Source organism: Saccopteryx bilineata, chromosome 4, assembly GCF_036850765.1.
Source record: "Saccopteryx bilineata isolate mSacBil1 chromosome 4, mSacBil1_pri_phased_curated, whole genome shotgun sequence".
Taxonomy (NCBI): Eukaryota; Metazoa; Chordata; class Mammalia; order Chiroptera; family Emballonuridae; genus Saccopteryx; species Saccopteryx bilineata.
The window spans coordinates 238888968-238907010 of record NC_089493.1 but is presented as its reverse complement, the minus strand read 5'-3'; the positions used below and the strand labels follow the sequence as shown (position 1 = coordinate 238907010).

Genomic DNA, 18043 nt, shown 5'->3' with positions numbered 1-18043 from the left:
TTGCAAAAGGCTCGCCAAGCAATTCTCACACATCTCAGTTAAGAACCACTGCATTAAAGCTAAATATAGGAACTGTGACTTAGTAAAATAGAGTCTGTATTTCCAGCAGGGGTATCACCGTTAGTGCAGTAGTTCCAAGTCAAGTCAGACCCTATTCAAATACATACAAGAAAATCCTGCTATTCAGCCAGATCTCAGGCACTTAACAGAAGAGAGGCATTTGGTTTGATAGAATGACAAGTAACCCCTCCAGTGACCACTCCACCCCTTAAGATGTATAGTGTTGAGGCAAAAAAGAGTGTGAGCTGGGGCTGTGGCCACAGTTAAGTATCTAACTCTACTTCCCATCAACAAGCCACAAACCACAGTTACAAATGACCTTTTAATTGTATTATATTTTTCAGACCCAGAGCTTATCATGCCTGAATCTCTTCCAAGGTATTATCATTGTGCTGCCACTTGTTCATTCCAAGAAATAAATGCCCTCACCATGTGAGCACAAAGAATATTTAATTACATAATACCTTGCTCAAACACAAGAGCAATGCACTCTTTGTCCTGGCAAATAATTACTTGTAATCTCACACCTGCTCAGATATGACAGTAACAAAGGCTACCAGATGCAGATATATGACAAGTGCCAAGTGACTGTAAAGGCAAGAGCTGGGATTCCAAGCTCACCATCCCTTATCCTGGTCTCGTGGATGCACCTGGGTAAACTCGAATCACTACAGAGAATCCCAACTCCAACCTGGAATAACAACAGGCCACTCCGTCTTCCCTACCTTAGTAATCCCCACCCCTTCACCACCTCCAAAAACGTTGTCAGGATTCCAGTTGCTAGCACTTGTCTTCTGCCCCTGGACACAGCCCCATTTCCACCTGTGAGTTTCCGGAAGTATCTTTAGATGACAACCATATGACCCCACCTGCACCAGCTCAATGCAGCTGCACCGAAACCACCTCCTGTTGCGGCAATCGTTTCCCGTTTCGGTACCAAGCTACTATATAAAGAGCGATTCTACCAAACATATCATTTTAAAACCTATTAGAAACACTGGGTAAATATGGCAAAATGTTTGGGTTATAAAATACTTTCACATAATGCAGTTTTCTTACTTTCAAATATATTTAGTAACTGTATTAAGTGGTGCTAAGCAAATTAAGTGTAGACTAATAGAATATATTTTGTTAATTCAACGCTTCCCAACTTGTTCTATGAAACAATATTTTTCTTCATACTTTTTGCAAAAAAAAGTTGTTTTAAAATCATACTGATTTTACTTCTAAAATGCATTTTTACTGTATTTATGTTCGAGATATAATAGATACAATACGTCAACAGTATATACCACCCAAGACCACTCATAAAAGTTCATGGGATGCACTTTTAGGCTGTAACAATTCCCAGGGAACCACAGACATTCTGTCATATGTCATCTGGCCAATGACTGCTGGTCTTTGTTGGAACTTGTCTTTTATTTTTTGACATGTGCCTGTCTTTGTATACCAGTTATTATGGAATATCAATTTATACTACCTAAACTCCCATGGATAAATGTCATATACTGTATTTTTTGACCCGCTTTTAAATAAATACAATTAACTAAGATGGTTCTTCATACAAAAATGTTTTTGGGAGCCTCTGAAAACAGGATTGTATTAAGTAATCAGCCTGAGTGTAGGCTTATTTATACTAACCATTTCCTTAATAAACTCTTTCTATCCCTAACTGACAGAAGGCAAATATTTATGTCAGGCCCATGGGAATGATTATAAAGTCTAAATTTCCTTAACTATTCTTTACAAGCACCTAGTATTCTATACTTTTACAAATTCTTCCCTACTGACTTCCTTTATAAAAATCCATCTAAAACAATGGATCTCCAAGGGTAAGGTGAGACTAGTAATACCACAGGAGCAACAACTGCAACAGTGGGACATTAATACAATATAAATTATAATAACAGCAAACTTCTAAGTGTCATGCCATCAGTATCAAAGAGTTAAGGACAGAAATTTCTTGGGCTCTCAAATCTTTTTTTTTCTTCTTCCTCTAAACTATCACTGGTTAGATCTTCCCCATAAAAGCCACAAGAAGTATCTTGCATCTCCAGTGTTGTCCTCCTTTCGCCCCAGAATTTTCAAGAGGTGGCTATGGCACAAAGATGGTTCCTACTTCAGTTTGTAGGGGTCACCTACAAAGAGGAGCGGCTCTTCTTTACCATGAACAGAGGCAGATGGAAGGTACTCTCAGAAATGTCTGATGATCAGAATAATCTTGAACTTTGAGGCCCCCCTTTGGGGTACTGCCTTTTGAATTTTAATAAATATCTATCCTCCAACTCTCTCTCAAAAACATACATACACAACACACACACACACACACACACACACACAAATAACCTATTTTCTGTTCTTATAGCCTAGAAAAAATAATTTAGGCTCATATTTTGGGCCAAAGATGAAAAGGATCTCTTTTTAGTTTCCTACTGAAATGTTTTTAAATGCTTCCTTATGCTAGTCTTATCTTTTCGTAGGTATCCTGTTCAATGAGCTGACTTCTGACGATTTGAATACAAGCTGCTTAATTTTATTAACATCTGCTTCACAATAATAATACAAGATGCAGAGCTTTAGGCTATAAGGAACGTACTTGGCTCTCTGCTCTCTTCTCAAGAAGCACAGTCCCAAGTGAGGTCATTCATTCTTGACTATATTGATGACTACCACGTCAGCGTCTCCCTTTCCTGACCTCTCACTCTGGCACTCCAGCACACTTGGCTATTTCCACTAACCTCCACCTCATCACAAATGAAACAACTTGGATGCCAAACCAGTTTATCTTTCAAACTACAGTATCCCCTTCTGCAGACAACACACAGTCTCCAACCATGCCAAAGGAAAAAGGTGGGAGAAATTTTTTGACTCAAACCAACCATCATTACGCTTTACCAAATCTGTTAGAAAGCCCTGGTGCTTCTTTTTACAGAATGTCTCCACATTTTCCTCTTCCTCTTGACTCCAGCCAATTCAGTACTGGTATAGGGACTTACTGCCTTATGTTTGTATAATCACAAACAGATCCTCAGCTCCTTCCTGCTTCTGAGTCTTCCTACACACTGCTACCAGAATAATCTAGATTAAATATTCTCTTAGCTCTCTTCCAGGTCTAAAATTTCCTATGAAGTTAATTTTCTAGCACTGCTTTTCTCAAGCAGCTTTCTGGTGTTCTCAATAACTTCAAATGGTTCACTCCTATCTAACTCTTCACTCCTCAGGCTGGTTCTCGGGACAATTCACAACCTGATCCCAAACTACCTACCCTGTTTTCCCAACTGCTCTTTACAAGAAGCAAAGATTCTAAATCAATCTCCTCACTTCTTGTCTTGATGCCAGGCTCCTCTATGACTCCAAGCCTTCGGAAGCACTGCATTCACTAGGAAGGTTCTCTATCCCTTCAAAGTCCTGCCCAGTCAGAAAAGCCTAGCCTCTTTCCCATGTCCTTTGGTCAGGCTGACCTGAGCCATTTCCAGAACTTTGTACTGTTTCTAAATTTGCTTTAAAACCTTTGCCCTTGTATCAAGAATGTGAATTAAGATACGTCTTATTTTCTTTTTAGCTCCTGTATCACCAGAACCTACAACAGTGCCTGTACATAATAACTAAACCTCTTCCATTAACCTTTGTTCACTGGTAATGACTGGCACTTACTGGGCATTTACTGTATGCCAGGCACTGTTCTAACTTATTTAATTCTTTTAGTGAACCATTAAATGACACTTAACTGTCTCTTATTTGTTCACAAATGGCAGTTGTGTCTCCTCAAATAACCAAGAAGCCCTTTCAAAGCCAGTAATATATCTAGTATGACTATTATAATCTCCATAGTGCCAAACACCTAGTAGTTCTCAAATATATGCTGGGTATAGTACAATTGAAGGGCCACTGAATTATAGTGTTTCAGGTATGCTATGGCTATTTATTAGACCTGGGGCAAATTTCTGAAGTTCAGTTTGTGTGTCTCAGTGCCCTTATCTGATAAACCAAAGACTAAATTATCTGACTTGACAGAACCTTCCTTACGCTAAAGTCTGACTTTTTCATAATATGACTTTTCTGGGGTCCTGGTGATTATTAAGAGAATGACTACTTCAGTGAATTCTAAGAATGCAAATTTGGAACTTTTTTGTAAACAAAATATTTCTGAGACTGACTCATACTCTCAGGCTTCAATCTTCTAATGCTCCACAGGTGAAAAAAAATGCTACCACAAAAGACCCATAAATTCCACATTCCTCTACACCTGTGCTATGAAGAAATAGATGAGAACTGCTACAAAGGATAGCTGCAGCCCCAAAGTCCAGCCTCATCTTGAAGGAGAGGAGCATCCCATCACAAACTAAACACTAGCAGTGCTTGAGGAAACAGGTTTAAAAGTGAAGACCATTGGCAAATCCCCCGCTCTCCAGACTCCTGACTCAGGACAATGAGGCTCACTGGTAGAACAGGGTCACTTCTGGGGCCTGCTCTGCTTTTGGAAAACCATTTAATCTCTCTGGACTTCTAAAGGCACCTACCTGAGAAGGAAGGCAGTAGGAAACCCATTTATGTGTGAAAATGCACAAATGCGTACGTACGTTTAAAAATGGAAAAAATATACTTAAAAATTGCAACACCACTCACAAGAAGAATTATACCCATTTTGTTCAGACTAACTCTACGGCAACTTAATGATGACAGTAAAATCTCTGAGGACACAAAAGGGATGGTGGCCTGTGCCACAAGGAATGAAGAAAGTCTGTAAGAAGTGTGAAGACAGATCATAATTAGCAGAAATGAATTATTCTTTGACAAGTAGGATAGCAGTCCGGCCCCTTCAGACGTCCTTGTAGTTCTCTGCCTCCAAGCTGAGCAGCCCTCAGGGTTCCAGAGAGGACTGCCGAGTTCTGGCCCAGATTCTGAGGAAGATACCTAGATCCTGGCTCTCCCTCTACACTACAGCTTACTAACTAACCTAAGCAGTCACTTTGGGCTCAGAATTCAGTCCATCTGTGAAGTATAGTAAATCCAAACATTACAAAGTCGTGGTTTCTAATCTTGAAACTCTGGATCAATCTTGGAAGTTCATGCCCTAAAACCCTGTGTCCCAGAGCAGTCCTATAGTGAGAAACCTTCAGGTGACAGAAGACAAATCAAACACGTCAAACATGTCCAGGTGGCAGTATGAATGTTCTCTGAGGATACCTGGAAATCTATGAAGCATGCAGATAATACTAGTTTTAAGTGTGTGTGTGTGTGTGTGAGAGAGAGAGAGAGAGACACACAGACAGGGAGAGAGATGAATAGCATCAATTCTTCATTGTGGCACCTTAGTTGTTCATTGATTGCTTTCTCATATGTGCCTTGACGGAGTGCTACAGCAGAGCAAGTGACCCCCTGCTCAAGTCAGCAACCTTGGGGCTCAAGCCAGCGACCATGCGGTCATGTCTATGATTCCACACTCAAGCCAGCGACCCCACAATCAAGCTCATGAGCACGTGCTCAAGCTGGCGACCTCTGAGTTTCACACCTGGGTCCTCTGCATCCCAGTCCAACACTCTATCCACTGTGCCATCACCTGGTCAGGCCAGAACACATTAATTTTAAACTCTCAAAACACAAACAAACTAAATTTGACTAAATTATGTAATGATCAATTTATAAGAATTTTGTTTTTGGCCCTGGCTGGTTGACTCAATGGTAGAGCGTTGGCCTGGCGTGTGGATGTCCTAGGTTCAATTCCCGGTCAGGGCACACAAGAGAAGTGACCATCTGCTTCTCCACTGCTCCTCCTCTCACTTTTGTCTCTCTCTCTCTTGTTCTCTCTTCCCCTCCTGCAGCCATGGCTCGATTGGAGAAAGTTGGCCCTGGGCACTGAGGATGGCTCCATGGCCTCTGCCTCAGGCACTAAGAAAAACTCGGTTGCTGAGCAATGGAGCAACACCCCAGATGGGCAGAGCATCGCCTCATATGTGGTTTGCTAGGTAGATCCCCATCCGAGCGGTAACGGGAGCCTGTCTGCCTTCCCACCTCTCACTTAATTTAAAAAAAGGGGGGGTGGGAATTTTGTTTTTAAGTAACCTACCTCTGTTCAACAGATCTAACTAACCACACTATATGCCTCCAATGTTAATAATAGAGAAATATAGTTTAAACTAATAATTGGAGAATTTTTTTCTGTAAAGGGCCATTTAAAAAATATTTTAGCCTTTGTGGGCCATCTCCCCTTATATAGCACAATTTGTAGAGCTATGGCTATGTCATGCAATATTTAACCATGTAAAAATGTAAAAACCATTCTTATCTTATGGCCCTACAAAAACAGGTGGCAGGCCAGATTTGGCAGCTGACTTAGGCAGAGTTTAATACCAGAGGCCTTGGAGACAAAAGGGAAGGGAAGAGGATATCAAGGACTTCACTGTTTTCCTACCCCTACCTCCATATCCCCATTTCTTAAAAAAGGCTATTTAGAACAAAATGGAAATGAACAGGGGGAAAGTCTCTATGCATTTTATTTCCCAGTTTCATTCCCTGCTTTTGTTCATCTCAAGAAAGAATATAAAAATGCAGGAACCAAATCATCAGAATTAACAGAGAAATAAACAACTGATACACCAAAGAAAGAAAATAACTTACCTAGGAAAATTTTAGACATCTCAAATTATTTTGCATACGATTTTCATACCACCTTGTCACTATTCAATAGATCTTACCTTCCTGAGCTAAAAGGCAAAGGGAATAAATCTGGACTACTGCCAACCTCTAATTCAGCTTGAAGAAAGTAAAAGATAATCTATTTACTATCACCTGACCACAATGTTTTTTGTAAGTATAACCAATTTTTAAAAAATTAAATTTCATTATAATAATCTTCCACTTTTTCTTTTACTTATATATGAACATAATCTACCCTTGTATTTTCTGTAACATATTGCAATTTAGAATACTAAAAATGTAAGTGAATTTTAGGCACCCAAAGAAAGGATACATTTCAATCATCCAAAAATGCTCAATACCTTTTTGAGTATCAGAATGAAGACTTTTGATCACACCGGAAACAGGAAATGCTAACGAGGAGCAATAGGTAAAAAAAAATAGGCCTTTAGGTAGACTGCAGCCACACCGGTTTTCAACAGGGTTCATTCCCCGCCCCACTCCAGACATCAAATGTCTGGAGACATTTCTGGTGGCTACAACCAAGATAAAGGAGAGAAAAAGGTGCTTCTGGCATATTCTGAGAACAGGGATGCAGCTACAACGAAAAGGCAGACACCCACACCAAAATATCAACAGCAATGAGGTGGAAAGGCAGCCAAAGGTAGAGTATATACAGGTTTTACAGTGCTTTAAGGTTGTTCTTTTTTAAAAGAACAGTATGTTAGAGTTAAAAATTTAACATAAAATATTTACTGGTTAGCTACTATATGCTTGTCTGCATACAAGCACAAATAACATTAAATATCCCATCTCAAAGAAAAGCTCCATCATGACCTTAAGAAACTGAGTTCATTTAAAGCAACTTGCCATAAGGCAAATTTAAAATACTCAAACACTAAGTCTGAATTCCATTTCAGTACAATCAACCCGCACACTTGTTTGATCTTAAGCATGATCTCAACCTTAAAATTAGCAGCTTGGCTTGAAATCTGTAACTGAAAGAGAAATTCATCTTATTTAAAATGGTCTACTTCCTCACCTGATCAACCCACTAATGACACCATGAAAAGAAGCAAAATTCATTCTTTTAGAGTTTCTCCTCCCCTCCTTAGTTCTACATGCACTGGAAAAGCGGATGCTACTGGGAACATGACCACCTAGAAAGAAAGGGCCAAAATGCAACGACTCTATGATCCAGCAAACAGATATCATATTCCAGCTGTTGAACATCCCCCTATTTTCTTAAAATCTCTAAAGGAGTGAGGGAACAACAAGGAATAACAGACTGCTGGATTCAAAAAAGCTAGTAATTAAGCAAGGAATCAGAGGCAGCTACTGAACTACTCCTTCTAGGAAAATGTCAACACTTACGACTGTCAAAAAAAAAAAAAGTTTTAACAGCTATCACAAAAAAAAAAATAGTGGACTCAAACTGAAAACAACAAATAAAATTTGTAATTTTAGTCCATGTTTTGACCACAGCCCAGATAAATAACAGAAAATTCCCAGCAGACATACAGGATTGCAACATCTCCCAGAAAAAAAATATGCTTATTTAGGCTGTGGCAGCAGTGCTGATCTGGGAACAACACATTCGATTCAATTAAAAAAACAATAAACTTAAGCCTTCAGACCAGATGCAGTCACGAGTGTCTGTCCCAGTGGTGTACAGGAAGTAAGCTTAAGTCTCAGTGAAACACACTGGCAGGAGTCCTGCAGGACTGCTGAGGAGCAGAGGACACCAGCCTCTCCAGAGGCTTTCAAACTCTTGCGTTCCTCCGAAACGCCAGGTTGCCAGCACTGTCCAAGTTCCATCCCTTCCCAAAAGTCACAGATCTCAAATATTATACCCCAAGAAATGAAACAAGTGTCCATATACACACCTGCACAAACCCCAGCAAGAAGTGCCATAGTTTGTAAACAGAGTGTCGAGAAGCCAAGAACATCATCTATGTTGGGACTTAAAAAGTACTAGAGATATAAAGCTTTTAAGCATATTTTTATGTGTACACTGTATTTCTACAATTTAAAAAAAAAAAGGCATTAACTTCCCCACCTTCCAATGTCTTTCAATTGAATAATTATGTAAAGACATTCTCACTTTTTCACTTAAATGTTATCTGGGTACAGAGATAAAGTCTGAAGTTTCCTTTCATATTTTGCATCAGTCCCAAGAGTTAATATTAATCCCTGTGGTTGTATGCTATATCAGTTATTTAAAGACTGATCATTTGTTATACAAAACCTGAGTCATTAATTTAATTCTCCAGACCCAAACATAAGACATCATATTATACACACTGTTAATAGTAAGCAACTTATGAAATCCGCTTATAAGAAGTAATAAAGCATTTCAGGAAGACCTTAACAAGTTTCTCCTTTCTATCTGCTGGAATTCTTACATTACCTCATAGCATCTTCAGGGCATTAGGTCCTAGCCAGCCTTTCATTCCCATTAAAATTTTTATTAGTTTTCCTAGCTGAGATTTATTAACCCTGAAATATACACATAAACTAAAACTGACAAGACCACCTGTTGCCTTCAGGCCTCAAAGGATTTCCTCCCAGAAGCACATGGGAAGGCCCTCCAAAGGCGGTCAGAGAGGCAGGCAGCTGCTCCCCAGTGGGAGAAACTGACGCACCCAGCACTGGGCCCACTTCTGCTCCAGAGTCTGGGCAGGTGGTGGACAACAGAGTTGTGGGAGAAAAGAAAGTGAAAGCCAGAATAACAGCAAATATAACAGATTGCTGTTAATCTAGGTGGTTTTAAAATGTATCTTGCTTACAAGATGGGTCGTGTACCTTCCTGAAGGTTCCATATTAACCTAAAGAAACTGAAATGCACAAATCAAAGGAAATCAATCCCTTTCTAAATTAATCATTCCACTAGACACCAAAAATGAAATATACTGACAGACTCCCTTAGCTTTAATAAAACTAAGCCGTTCAGTACCCAACCCCAACAACAACAACAAAAATACACTGCTGCTCAAGTTTTGTGATGTTTGGTGTTCTCATCAAATTAAGGTTTACATGACAAAGTAGTGAAAAAAATAAAAACTCAAATGCTGGATGTCGTGCTATATTCTGGTTTTCGTTAGAACGTTGAGCTCTGAAGAGAGCTAGAAGACATTCTGGGAGAGATAAAAATCTCAAGCATTGACTGTTTCAGAAGAAGGAGAAGCATATTCATTAGGGATTCATATTAAACATTCAAGTAAAAAAAAAAAGTCCTAAGTTAAGGAGCCACAGTACAGCAAGCTCCAGTGCCCATTAGATCTTGCCACAAGCCAGCTGGGGTTTATTTTAACAGTAGGCAAACGATTATTAAAGGCAGTAGAGCTAACAGCTGACAGCTAGGACTCCAAAGGACACCTGTTCAAATCCCAGCTTTTAACTTGGGGAAAATTCTCTCTGTGCCTCAGCTTCCTTATTTACCAGGTGGTGGTTGTGGGAATCAAGTTTATATGGAAGACACAGGTGATGCCAAGCATATGAGTTAGGCTTACATCAGGTTTACCCTACCCACCTGCTTGAGGATTTACTGCCTGTCCAAAATAAATCAGCAGAAGAGTACCTTCTTCCTGCATCAAATATCCAGTCCTGAAATCTGAATAAGACATCCTTATATATAAAAAGCTCCACCTACCAAATCCTTTCCTCCTGCACATAAAACAGAAACACAGGGCCTTCTCTTCTAGCAGCCGCTGTTAACTTTCAATCAAATGCTCCTCATCCTAAGCAGAAATTCAGCCCCTTGACAAGGACTAGATCTGGATATTACAATATTAGAATTAACTTTGCCTAACATGTCCCAGTAACTGAATGAGTCATTCACTTCTTTAGAAACACTAAAATGTCAAGGTTGCCAGAAAACCCCAGCCCCAGATGTTTGCATAAGTCATTTCCAAGTGATTATCAAACCAAACTCAAAGGACTTCATTCAAGATGACTTTAAGTAAAATATATCCGTTTTTATGTGGGTTTTTTTTTTTTCCTGAAATGAAGAAAATACTGAAAATAAGGTTACTGGGGTGGAAGGGGGCAAATCACAGTAAGATTAGCCCCAAACTTATTAAACAGCATATTAAACAAAGCTTAAAATTCCTCCTTTTGCTCTTGCTTCACAGGGTTTACTCTTTTTAAAACTTTTACCCAATCTTATCAACAAGCACAGGTCAAACTCTAAACTCAAGTTTGAAAGATATACCATAGTGCTTATCTCACTATATTTTCCCTATCAGACTACTCGGGAGCAATAGAAACTTTAAAATTTTTTGATATATCTGTTTATAACAAGATTTTCAATTCCTCTCTCCTGCAAAATATTTTGAATGTTCTAAATTTATAATAGCGTCCACATATGGGTCTTTTTTCACTTCTATCACTCAGTAGTTTCATTTCAAATAAACTCAAGCATTTTGCTCTCACATATCACAAGAACAAATGACAAGGATACTCTTCAGTCATTTAAATTCTCTCTCTCTCTCTCTCTCTCTCACACACACACACACAACACATTTAAAATGCCAGCTTGTTCACGTACTACGTTTCTCTATCCCCTTAGCCTAGTAGTTGTCATATCAGTTTGGCAGGGTTTTTTTAGTTCTTTAGGTTCATTCATTACAGGGGATAGATACCACACAATACCCAGTTATAGTAAAATTTCTTAGGTGTACTGGTCCTTGTCAAATAACTAGAAACGAAAATACACACGACGCAGTATTCTTCCAAAAAGAACCAACTGTCTCCGTTTGCTTATTTTTAGCAACTTTAGCAACTTTAAATAAAAGACTGAAGACTGGTCCTTTTCCCCACTCGTTTGACAATTCGACCACAGGGCGCAGGGCTGAGCGCCCCACAGCTTCCGGCTGGAGTATAACACTCACTTCCCCACTAGATTCCCACGTCGGCTCCAAACAAACCCGATGTAAGAGCTGAAGAATGACGACACTAAAATCAACCCTACAAATTCACAGCTAGGAGAATTGCAACACGAAATAAACTTTTACTTAAGAGTGGGGTAAAAAGCACCACCCAGAAGGGGTCTGTATGATCCATTTCCGCAACTGGATGCGCTCAGGGGGTCTGTGCAGCTTAACCCTGTGTGGGCCGAGGGGCTACTCAAAAGCGGTAAGAACGCTACACCTCACGCTGCGCCGTTCCCCCAGCCAGCAGGTGTCCGAGGCCACCCTAACAGGCCCAGGTGCCAGTGCAGGAACCTGGCCACTTCCCCTGAGCGCGATCCCGCCACCTCACGCCGCCTGGCACTTTGTTAACTCCGTGCAGCAGAAGGAGGAAGCTCCCGGGTCGCCGTCACCGCCATCCAACGCGGAAAAGCCGAGCTGGAAGAGGCTCGGATCCTCCCTGTCCATTTGGGGCTCGCCCTGCCCGGGTGCGGAGCCTCCGCGGGAGGGTGAGGGCGAGGAGCACAAGGTAACTATGTACCCCCCCCTTCCCTACCCTCTCGGAGTTCCGCGCCCCGGGTGCTTACCTGGGGGAAGGAGCCCTCGTGGCGCGGACTCTTGGGGTAGTCTAAGTGACCTCGGTCCAGCATCAAGTAGAGCGAGAAGATCACCACACAGAAGATCGCGCTGCCGAACACGGTGAACTGCCGGCTTAACTTCATTTTCCTTGATAGATTCGGGCCCAGGACACTGTCTTCACCCAGAGGAGGCGGACTGTGGACTTCTGGAAGCGGCCGCCGGAGGCTCCCCACTTCCAAGCTCGTGCTCTCCGCGCTTTCGACTGCGGATGCCGGTCCGGGCCGCGCTCCGCACCCTGTCTCCGGCGCCACCACGCGCTGTCGGCCTTCGCCCTGGCCCACCGCCCTCCCTGGAGCCGGGCGTCCCTCCCCACGCGGGACCCGCCCGCAGCCCGTGAAGGGCCGGGAAAACTTGGATCTCGAGCTCAGAGCCGGCAGCCGGCAAAGAGTGCGGGGCAGGCGGAGGTGAGGTCGCTGCCCCGACTTCCTGCCACCGCCGCCCCGACTGAGCCCGCAGGAAAAGTTTTCTCGACAAGGGCAGGCGTGTGCTCCTCACCCAGGAGGTGCGGGTTCGACAGCCCCGAGGCCGGCGGCGCGGAGCTGGGTCCAAGGAGCCGAGGGGCAGGAATCCGGTCGGAGGAGCCTAGCCCCACAACTTAGCGCCGGGACGACCGGTCCCGCCCCCGCGGCACCGCCCCCGCCTCCCCTAACTGAGCCCCTTCCTGCTGCCGCCGCCGTCGCCGCCGAGAGCGGGCCGGGAAGCACCCAGGGCGCGGAGATGCGAGGATCGGGCAGGAGTTGCCTCCGAATGCGCGCGTCCACCAGCCTGCCTGTCCCGCCCCCCACCGCCCTTCCTCTCCGCTCCCCGACCCGGGCTGCGCTGGGAGGGCGCAGGAGGCGGCGGCGCGCGCGCGAAGGAGGAAAAGGAGAGCAAGGAGAGGACTGTCCCCGGAGAGAAGCCCGCTCCAGCTGCAGCCGCAAGTCCCCTCCTTCCTTCCCGCCCCACAAATGTGGAGATGGCGGCGGCAGCTGCGAAAGGGAGTGCTGGTTCTCCAGCGCCACTCGGCGCTCCTAACCGCCCGCCACTAGCAGGAGGAGACAGCAGCGGCACGGCAGCCGCTGGGTCAATAGGCGCCCGCAGGCCGGGAGCGGAGCAGGCGGCTGGCCCCGCCCCTTCCCGACGCGCCGGGATGAGGGGGCGGACCCCCCGGCGTCCAATCACAGCGCACCGCCCGCCGGACCCGCCTCGCGTCTGCCTCCGTGCGCCCCCGCTGTGGGAAGACCTCAGGCGGCTTTTGTAACCCGGGAAGCAGCTTTGCTCCAGATCAGTCGTTCAGAGGCCTTCAGGCTCCAGCCGCCAATGTTCTGCGCGAGCTGAGCTTTCACCCCACTTCCCTTTAGCTGTTCAGGTTTCCGGTCCTTGAGGACCGGGTCCTGACGTGCCTTGGACGGAAACTCTATGAGGAACTGTAGAAAAAAAAGAGAAGGGCGCTTCGAATTCTGTTCAGACTCATCTTTTCTTCGGTTGCTTTTGATGACTTCCTGATGAAACCTGAGGGAAAGAAGCCTGTCAAAGCACCCTCCAGGCAGATGGCGACGTCTGGCTGCAAAATCTATGAGAGAAGCATGAGAAGTGATGCTTGTACCAGTTATTGATCAACTGCCTCTCAATTTCAAATTCACCCTTTTTTGACTGTGTAGTGAAAATGCATCTGGGCCTTTTAAAGTACATTTTCCTTTGCCAGCAAGGGCTGAAGCTTTGTCAGTAGAGGGCGCTGAAGAGACATTACAGGAAAAAAAAGGGGGGGCGGGGGTGGAATGTTGGTTCTTTCTAGATTTAGTGTATTGGTAGGCAAGCTCTTGCAGCATACCTTTCTCTTGTGCCGAGCCCCACAATGCTTGGGGGCCAGCAGTCTTTTCCCATGTCTCCAACTCTAATGGTTTTGTAGGGGAAGGCCTAAAGTGAGACACTACCCCATGAATAGCATTCCATACATTCTAGAGACAAACTTCGAAGTTACAGAGGGCAGACTTGCAAGAAGTTCTGCAGGTGTGACACCACAGTGACTTCTCTGCCTTTCAGTGGACCAAGCTGTTGCCTTTCCAATAAGGACTGGACCTTAGCCCTGGGAGGGCCAAGGGTTAGTTCCTTATAGCTGCTATTTCTATATTCTCTAGGATTCTCTACTCACTAGTCAATCCCTCATTAATTTAATTCCCTGTTGTGGTTAATAATTATTTTCATTAATACGCTTTTTATTTTTATTATTATTTACCTATATTCCCTACCTTACTTGGTTAATTGAAGGAAACTTGGACTGAGTGGTGGCCTAGAGTTTGTGAGATTGAGGTGCCAAAGCTTCCTGATACGATGTGGAACAGTGAACCCAAAGGCTTAGGAAAATGTTAAACTGGACTTATCATATGCAACCTGTATACCCATTGCCCAACTGTTCCATGCAAACACTCAGAAGATACTCCTTTCAATGAAGAATGAGAAACACATTAGTGAGAGGAAGGCTTGCGTCTTTGAAAATTTATGTAGATGTTCCCCTCTATAGGCCATGTACAACTATAGAGGATGCCATTATTGAGATGGGCTCCTTAATTTCAGTGGGGCTGACAGGATCCAGAATAGTGACAGTACACTGAAGACAAGGAAATACATAGAATTTTCGAGGTTTACTAGACACTGGCTCTGAATTGATCCTAATTCCTGAGGACACAAAACACTGCTATGGACCTCAAATGAAAGTTGGAGTTTATCTTGGTCAGTAGATAGATGAAGTCTTCACTCGTGTTCAGCTCACAGTTGGTTCTGTTAGTTCAGCTGACCCACATGACTACTGTGTGGTTATTTTCTCAGTTCTAGAACTGACAATATCCCCACTGGCTTTTTTACCCATTGGGTAAGGACCATTACAAAGAGCTAAGTGGAAGCTCCTGGAACTTTTACTCCCTTCCAAGATAGTAAACCAGAAGTAATTAATGCCACCATGAAAGACTTGAAAGAAGCAAGGCTGGTGATACCCATCATATTCTCATTCAACTCCCCAGTTTGGCCAATAGAGGAGTCATGTAGATCTTGGAGGTAACTGTAGACTATTATAGACTTAATTAAGGGATAATTCTGTAGCTGCTGTTTCAGATGCAGTATTTTTACTGTACCAAAACAACACAGCACCGGGCACTTTACAGTAGAGGGCTAATGCCATCTTCCCCATACTTATTTATGAAAACCACTAGTAATTATTGCCTCTTATCGAATGGGGTCAACTGTATACCTTCAGAGTATTTCTTCATTAGTATATCAGTTCTTAATACAGTCTACAGAGATGTTGATCGTCTTGGCATTCCACAAAACACCACATTTATTCATTTTGGTTATTTATAATGACATTATCCTGATTGAGTCTGATGAGCAGGAAGTTGAAAGGATTTTAGATGCTTTAATAAGATATATTTGAACCAAAGGGCAGAAAATAGTGGTCATGAGTATGAGGTGGCAACTCTAAAGTGGTCCTGACAAAGCCTTCACCTCAAGAGTGGGATAAGTTCAAGGTTAGTACATGCTATACAAGGAAATAGCCATTGAGAAAGAATCCAAGAATATGGTGTGGGTTAGAAATGATGAGGATGGATAAAAATAATGAAGCGATTGCTGCAGAGACTGGTTATACCAATCATGTGGCTATGATAGCGAAGCACCAAACCAGATGGTAGGGAGCGAACAACCTAAACCCGGGAAAGTCAGAAGTTGGGGGAAGAATCATTTATTCCTTTTTACTCTTACCTTTAGGACATTTGGCCTGGCCTGGCATCTCAGAATGCTTTGATAACTATGAATCCCCATTCTTGACTTAGATCCTAGATCCTTAGAACTTAGGACCTAAATCCTTAGTCCTTAAATCTAAAACTAAAGGCTTTTGACCTTTCAGGTGGATGACCTCCATTCGAGGTGACAGCAAAGTTAATTTTCTGGACATAAATATGTTCCCCTAGCCTAATATTATTGCTAGTCCCTTGTGGTATCTCTCTACCATCTAAAACAAAACTTTTCTTGTATGCTTTTTTTAGACCATAGCTGATCTCTGATTGCTGAGTTTATCACTCCCCTCTGATCCCACCAACAAAAACTTAACAGCTGCTCCTTTGAACACTGAAGAATCAAACCCTGAACCCCATGTTAGCAAAATGCTGTTGCTGAAGTCACTACGAATCTATTAGCAGAATATAGCTCATGTAGAGCAGTCTGTACTATAATGGCTGGGCTAGTTTGCTCTGATAGATTGTTTCTTCCAAAGCACTCTAGCCTGCTTTGCAGGAATTAATTAGCTACGATTAAGGTGTTTGTTCATCACAAGGAACACAAAATTAACTCACCCTTGTAATAAGTAATACGTATACTCCTAATATACTTTATGCTTCGAATGGAATACTACTTCTTACACGGACGTCAGGCTTGTATTTGCCTGACAAACATAGAACAGTCTAAACTCTAAACAAGTGGTTATAGACAGTCACATCGCCCCAGGCTTACTGCTGGCCAGTCAAGGGAGAATATATTTAAATTCTAACACCTGTTGCTGTACTTGTATTAATGCATTGAGGAAGATGGAGCAGTCTATTTCCTACCTTAGAAAGAAAGTAGTGTGGCTATGTAAGGTCAATCTCAGCAGTACCTCAGACCTACTTATCTGGCTTGGTTTAGGAGAGCCTGTTTGCAACTTATCCTTTAAGATGGCCTGGTCATCCTGCTGGAAGTCATAGTCACTGTCATTTAATGTGGCCTAAGACAAATAAAAAAGATTTGGCTTAAGCCCCTATAATTAATCAGTAGAGTTAATTAGGTAATCTAATGGGTAGCTTAAACTGAACATAATTCTTACTTGGATACATGAAAGGTCACGGGGTAGACTTATTGAGAGACAGCTCTGCCACCACATGACCATACATGTCTTCACATAGGCAAGACCAACAAGTCTGACTAGAGTCTTGTTGGAATGCCCTGCAATTCTTCCTTGACCAAAGAAGGATAGGCTTCTTGTGAGGGGCTCAAGAGGAACCTTGCAGAAAACTGCCTTAAAACTCTTTCTCATTCATCTCCCTTGTTTGCAAATGAGCACAGGACTTTCCATCACACTCCACTTCCTTTCTAGAAACTGCCTGGCTAGAAGTTTAGGTGGCTTCTCAGTAGAAGATCAACTCATTACTCCTGTCTCTGTTATCAAGTCCCTCCAGTTCAGTTATCCTATGGGGCTAGAAAAGTGAGGAGGTGACACCATGCTGATAATATTGATAGTTTTGCTGTATAAGTAATAAATTTTCTGAGTCCAGTTGAGCCTGTTATTATCTTACTGGCTGAATCTCTGGAAGTGTGGCAAACCAACATAGCAGCTCAGTAGTGATCCTTGTGGCTGTGTTAGCCACCATAGTGCTGCGTAGAGGCTGCTTGACCTCTTGTTACTTAGAATTGTGAAAGTATCCTAATGGGTAAAGCCAATCTAATTCAAGGGAAAATGCTCATGCAGAAAATAGGGGTGAGCAGAAGGAAGACCTTGACATATTGGGACAACCAACGGCTGCAGGGATGGAGATAGTGGAGAGAATGATTGAAGACCAAAGAAAAAGAAGTGAAAGCTCAAGGTAGTAGAGAAGAATATACAGTGATTGGGATCATTAGCTCTGGTGGAGAGAATTGCTCTGGAGAGGAAGACCTCTTTCTCCTTTGAGACAGGAGAAAGTAACCTCCTCCCTACCCTTTTCAGCTCCCATTATCATCTGGTGTATCTTTACCAAGTCTCTTGACTAATCTTATTCTATTGTCACTAATTTCCCAATATTTTATATTTGTGACAT

The 18043-nt window shown here is 42.8% G+C and overlaps 1 protein-coding gene across 1 annotated transcript in view; it reads right to left on the bottom strand.

Moving 5' to 3' along the window:
• The window catches only part of MAN2A1 (mannosidase alpha class 2A member 1), a 190852-nt gene extending 177225 nt beyond the window's left edge, over positions 1 to 13627 (bottom strand). Inside the window, exon 1 of the mRNA XM_066273982.1 lies at positions 12194 to 13627. Coding sequence (XP_066130079.1) covers positions 12194 to 12328 — 135 coding nt within the window. The 5' untranslated portion in view covers positions 12329 to 13627. The remainder of the gene's footprint in view (positions 1 to 12193) is intronic.
• Positions 13628 to 18043: the final 4416 nt, after the last annotated feature.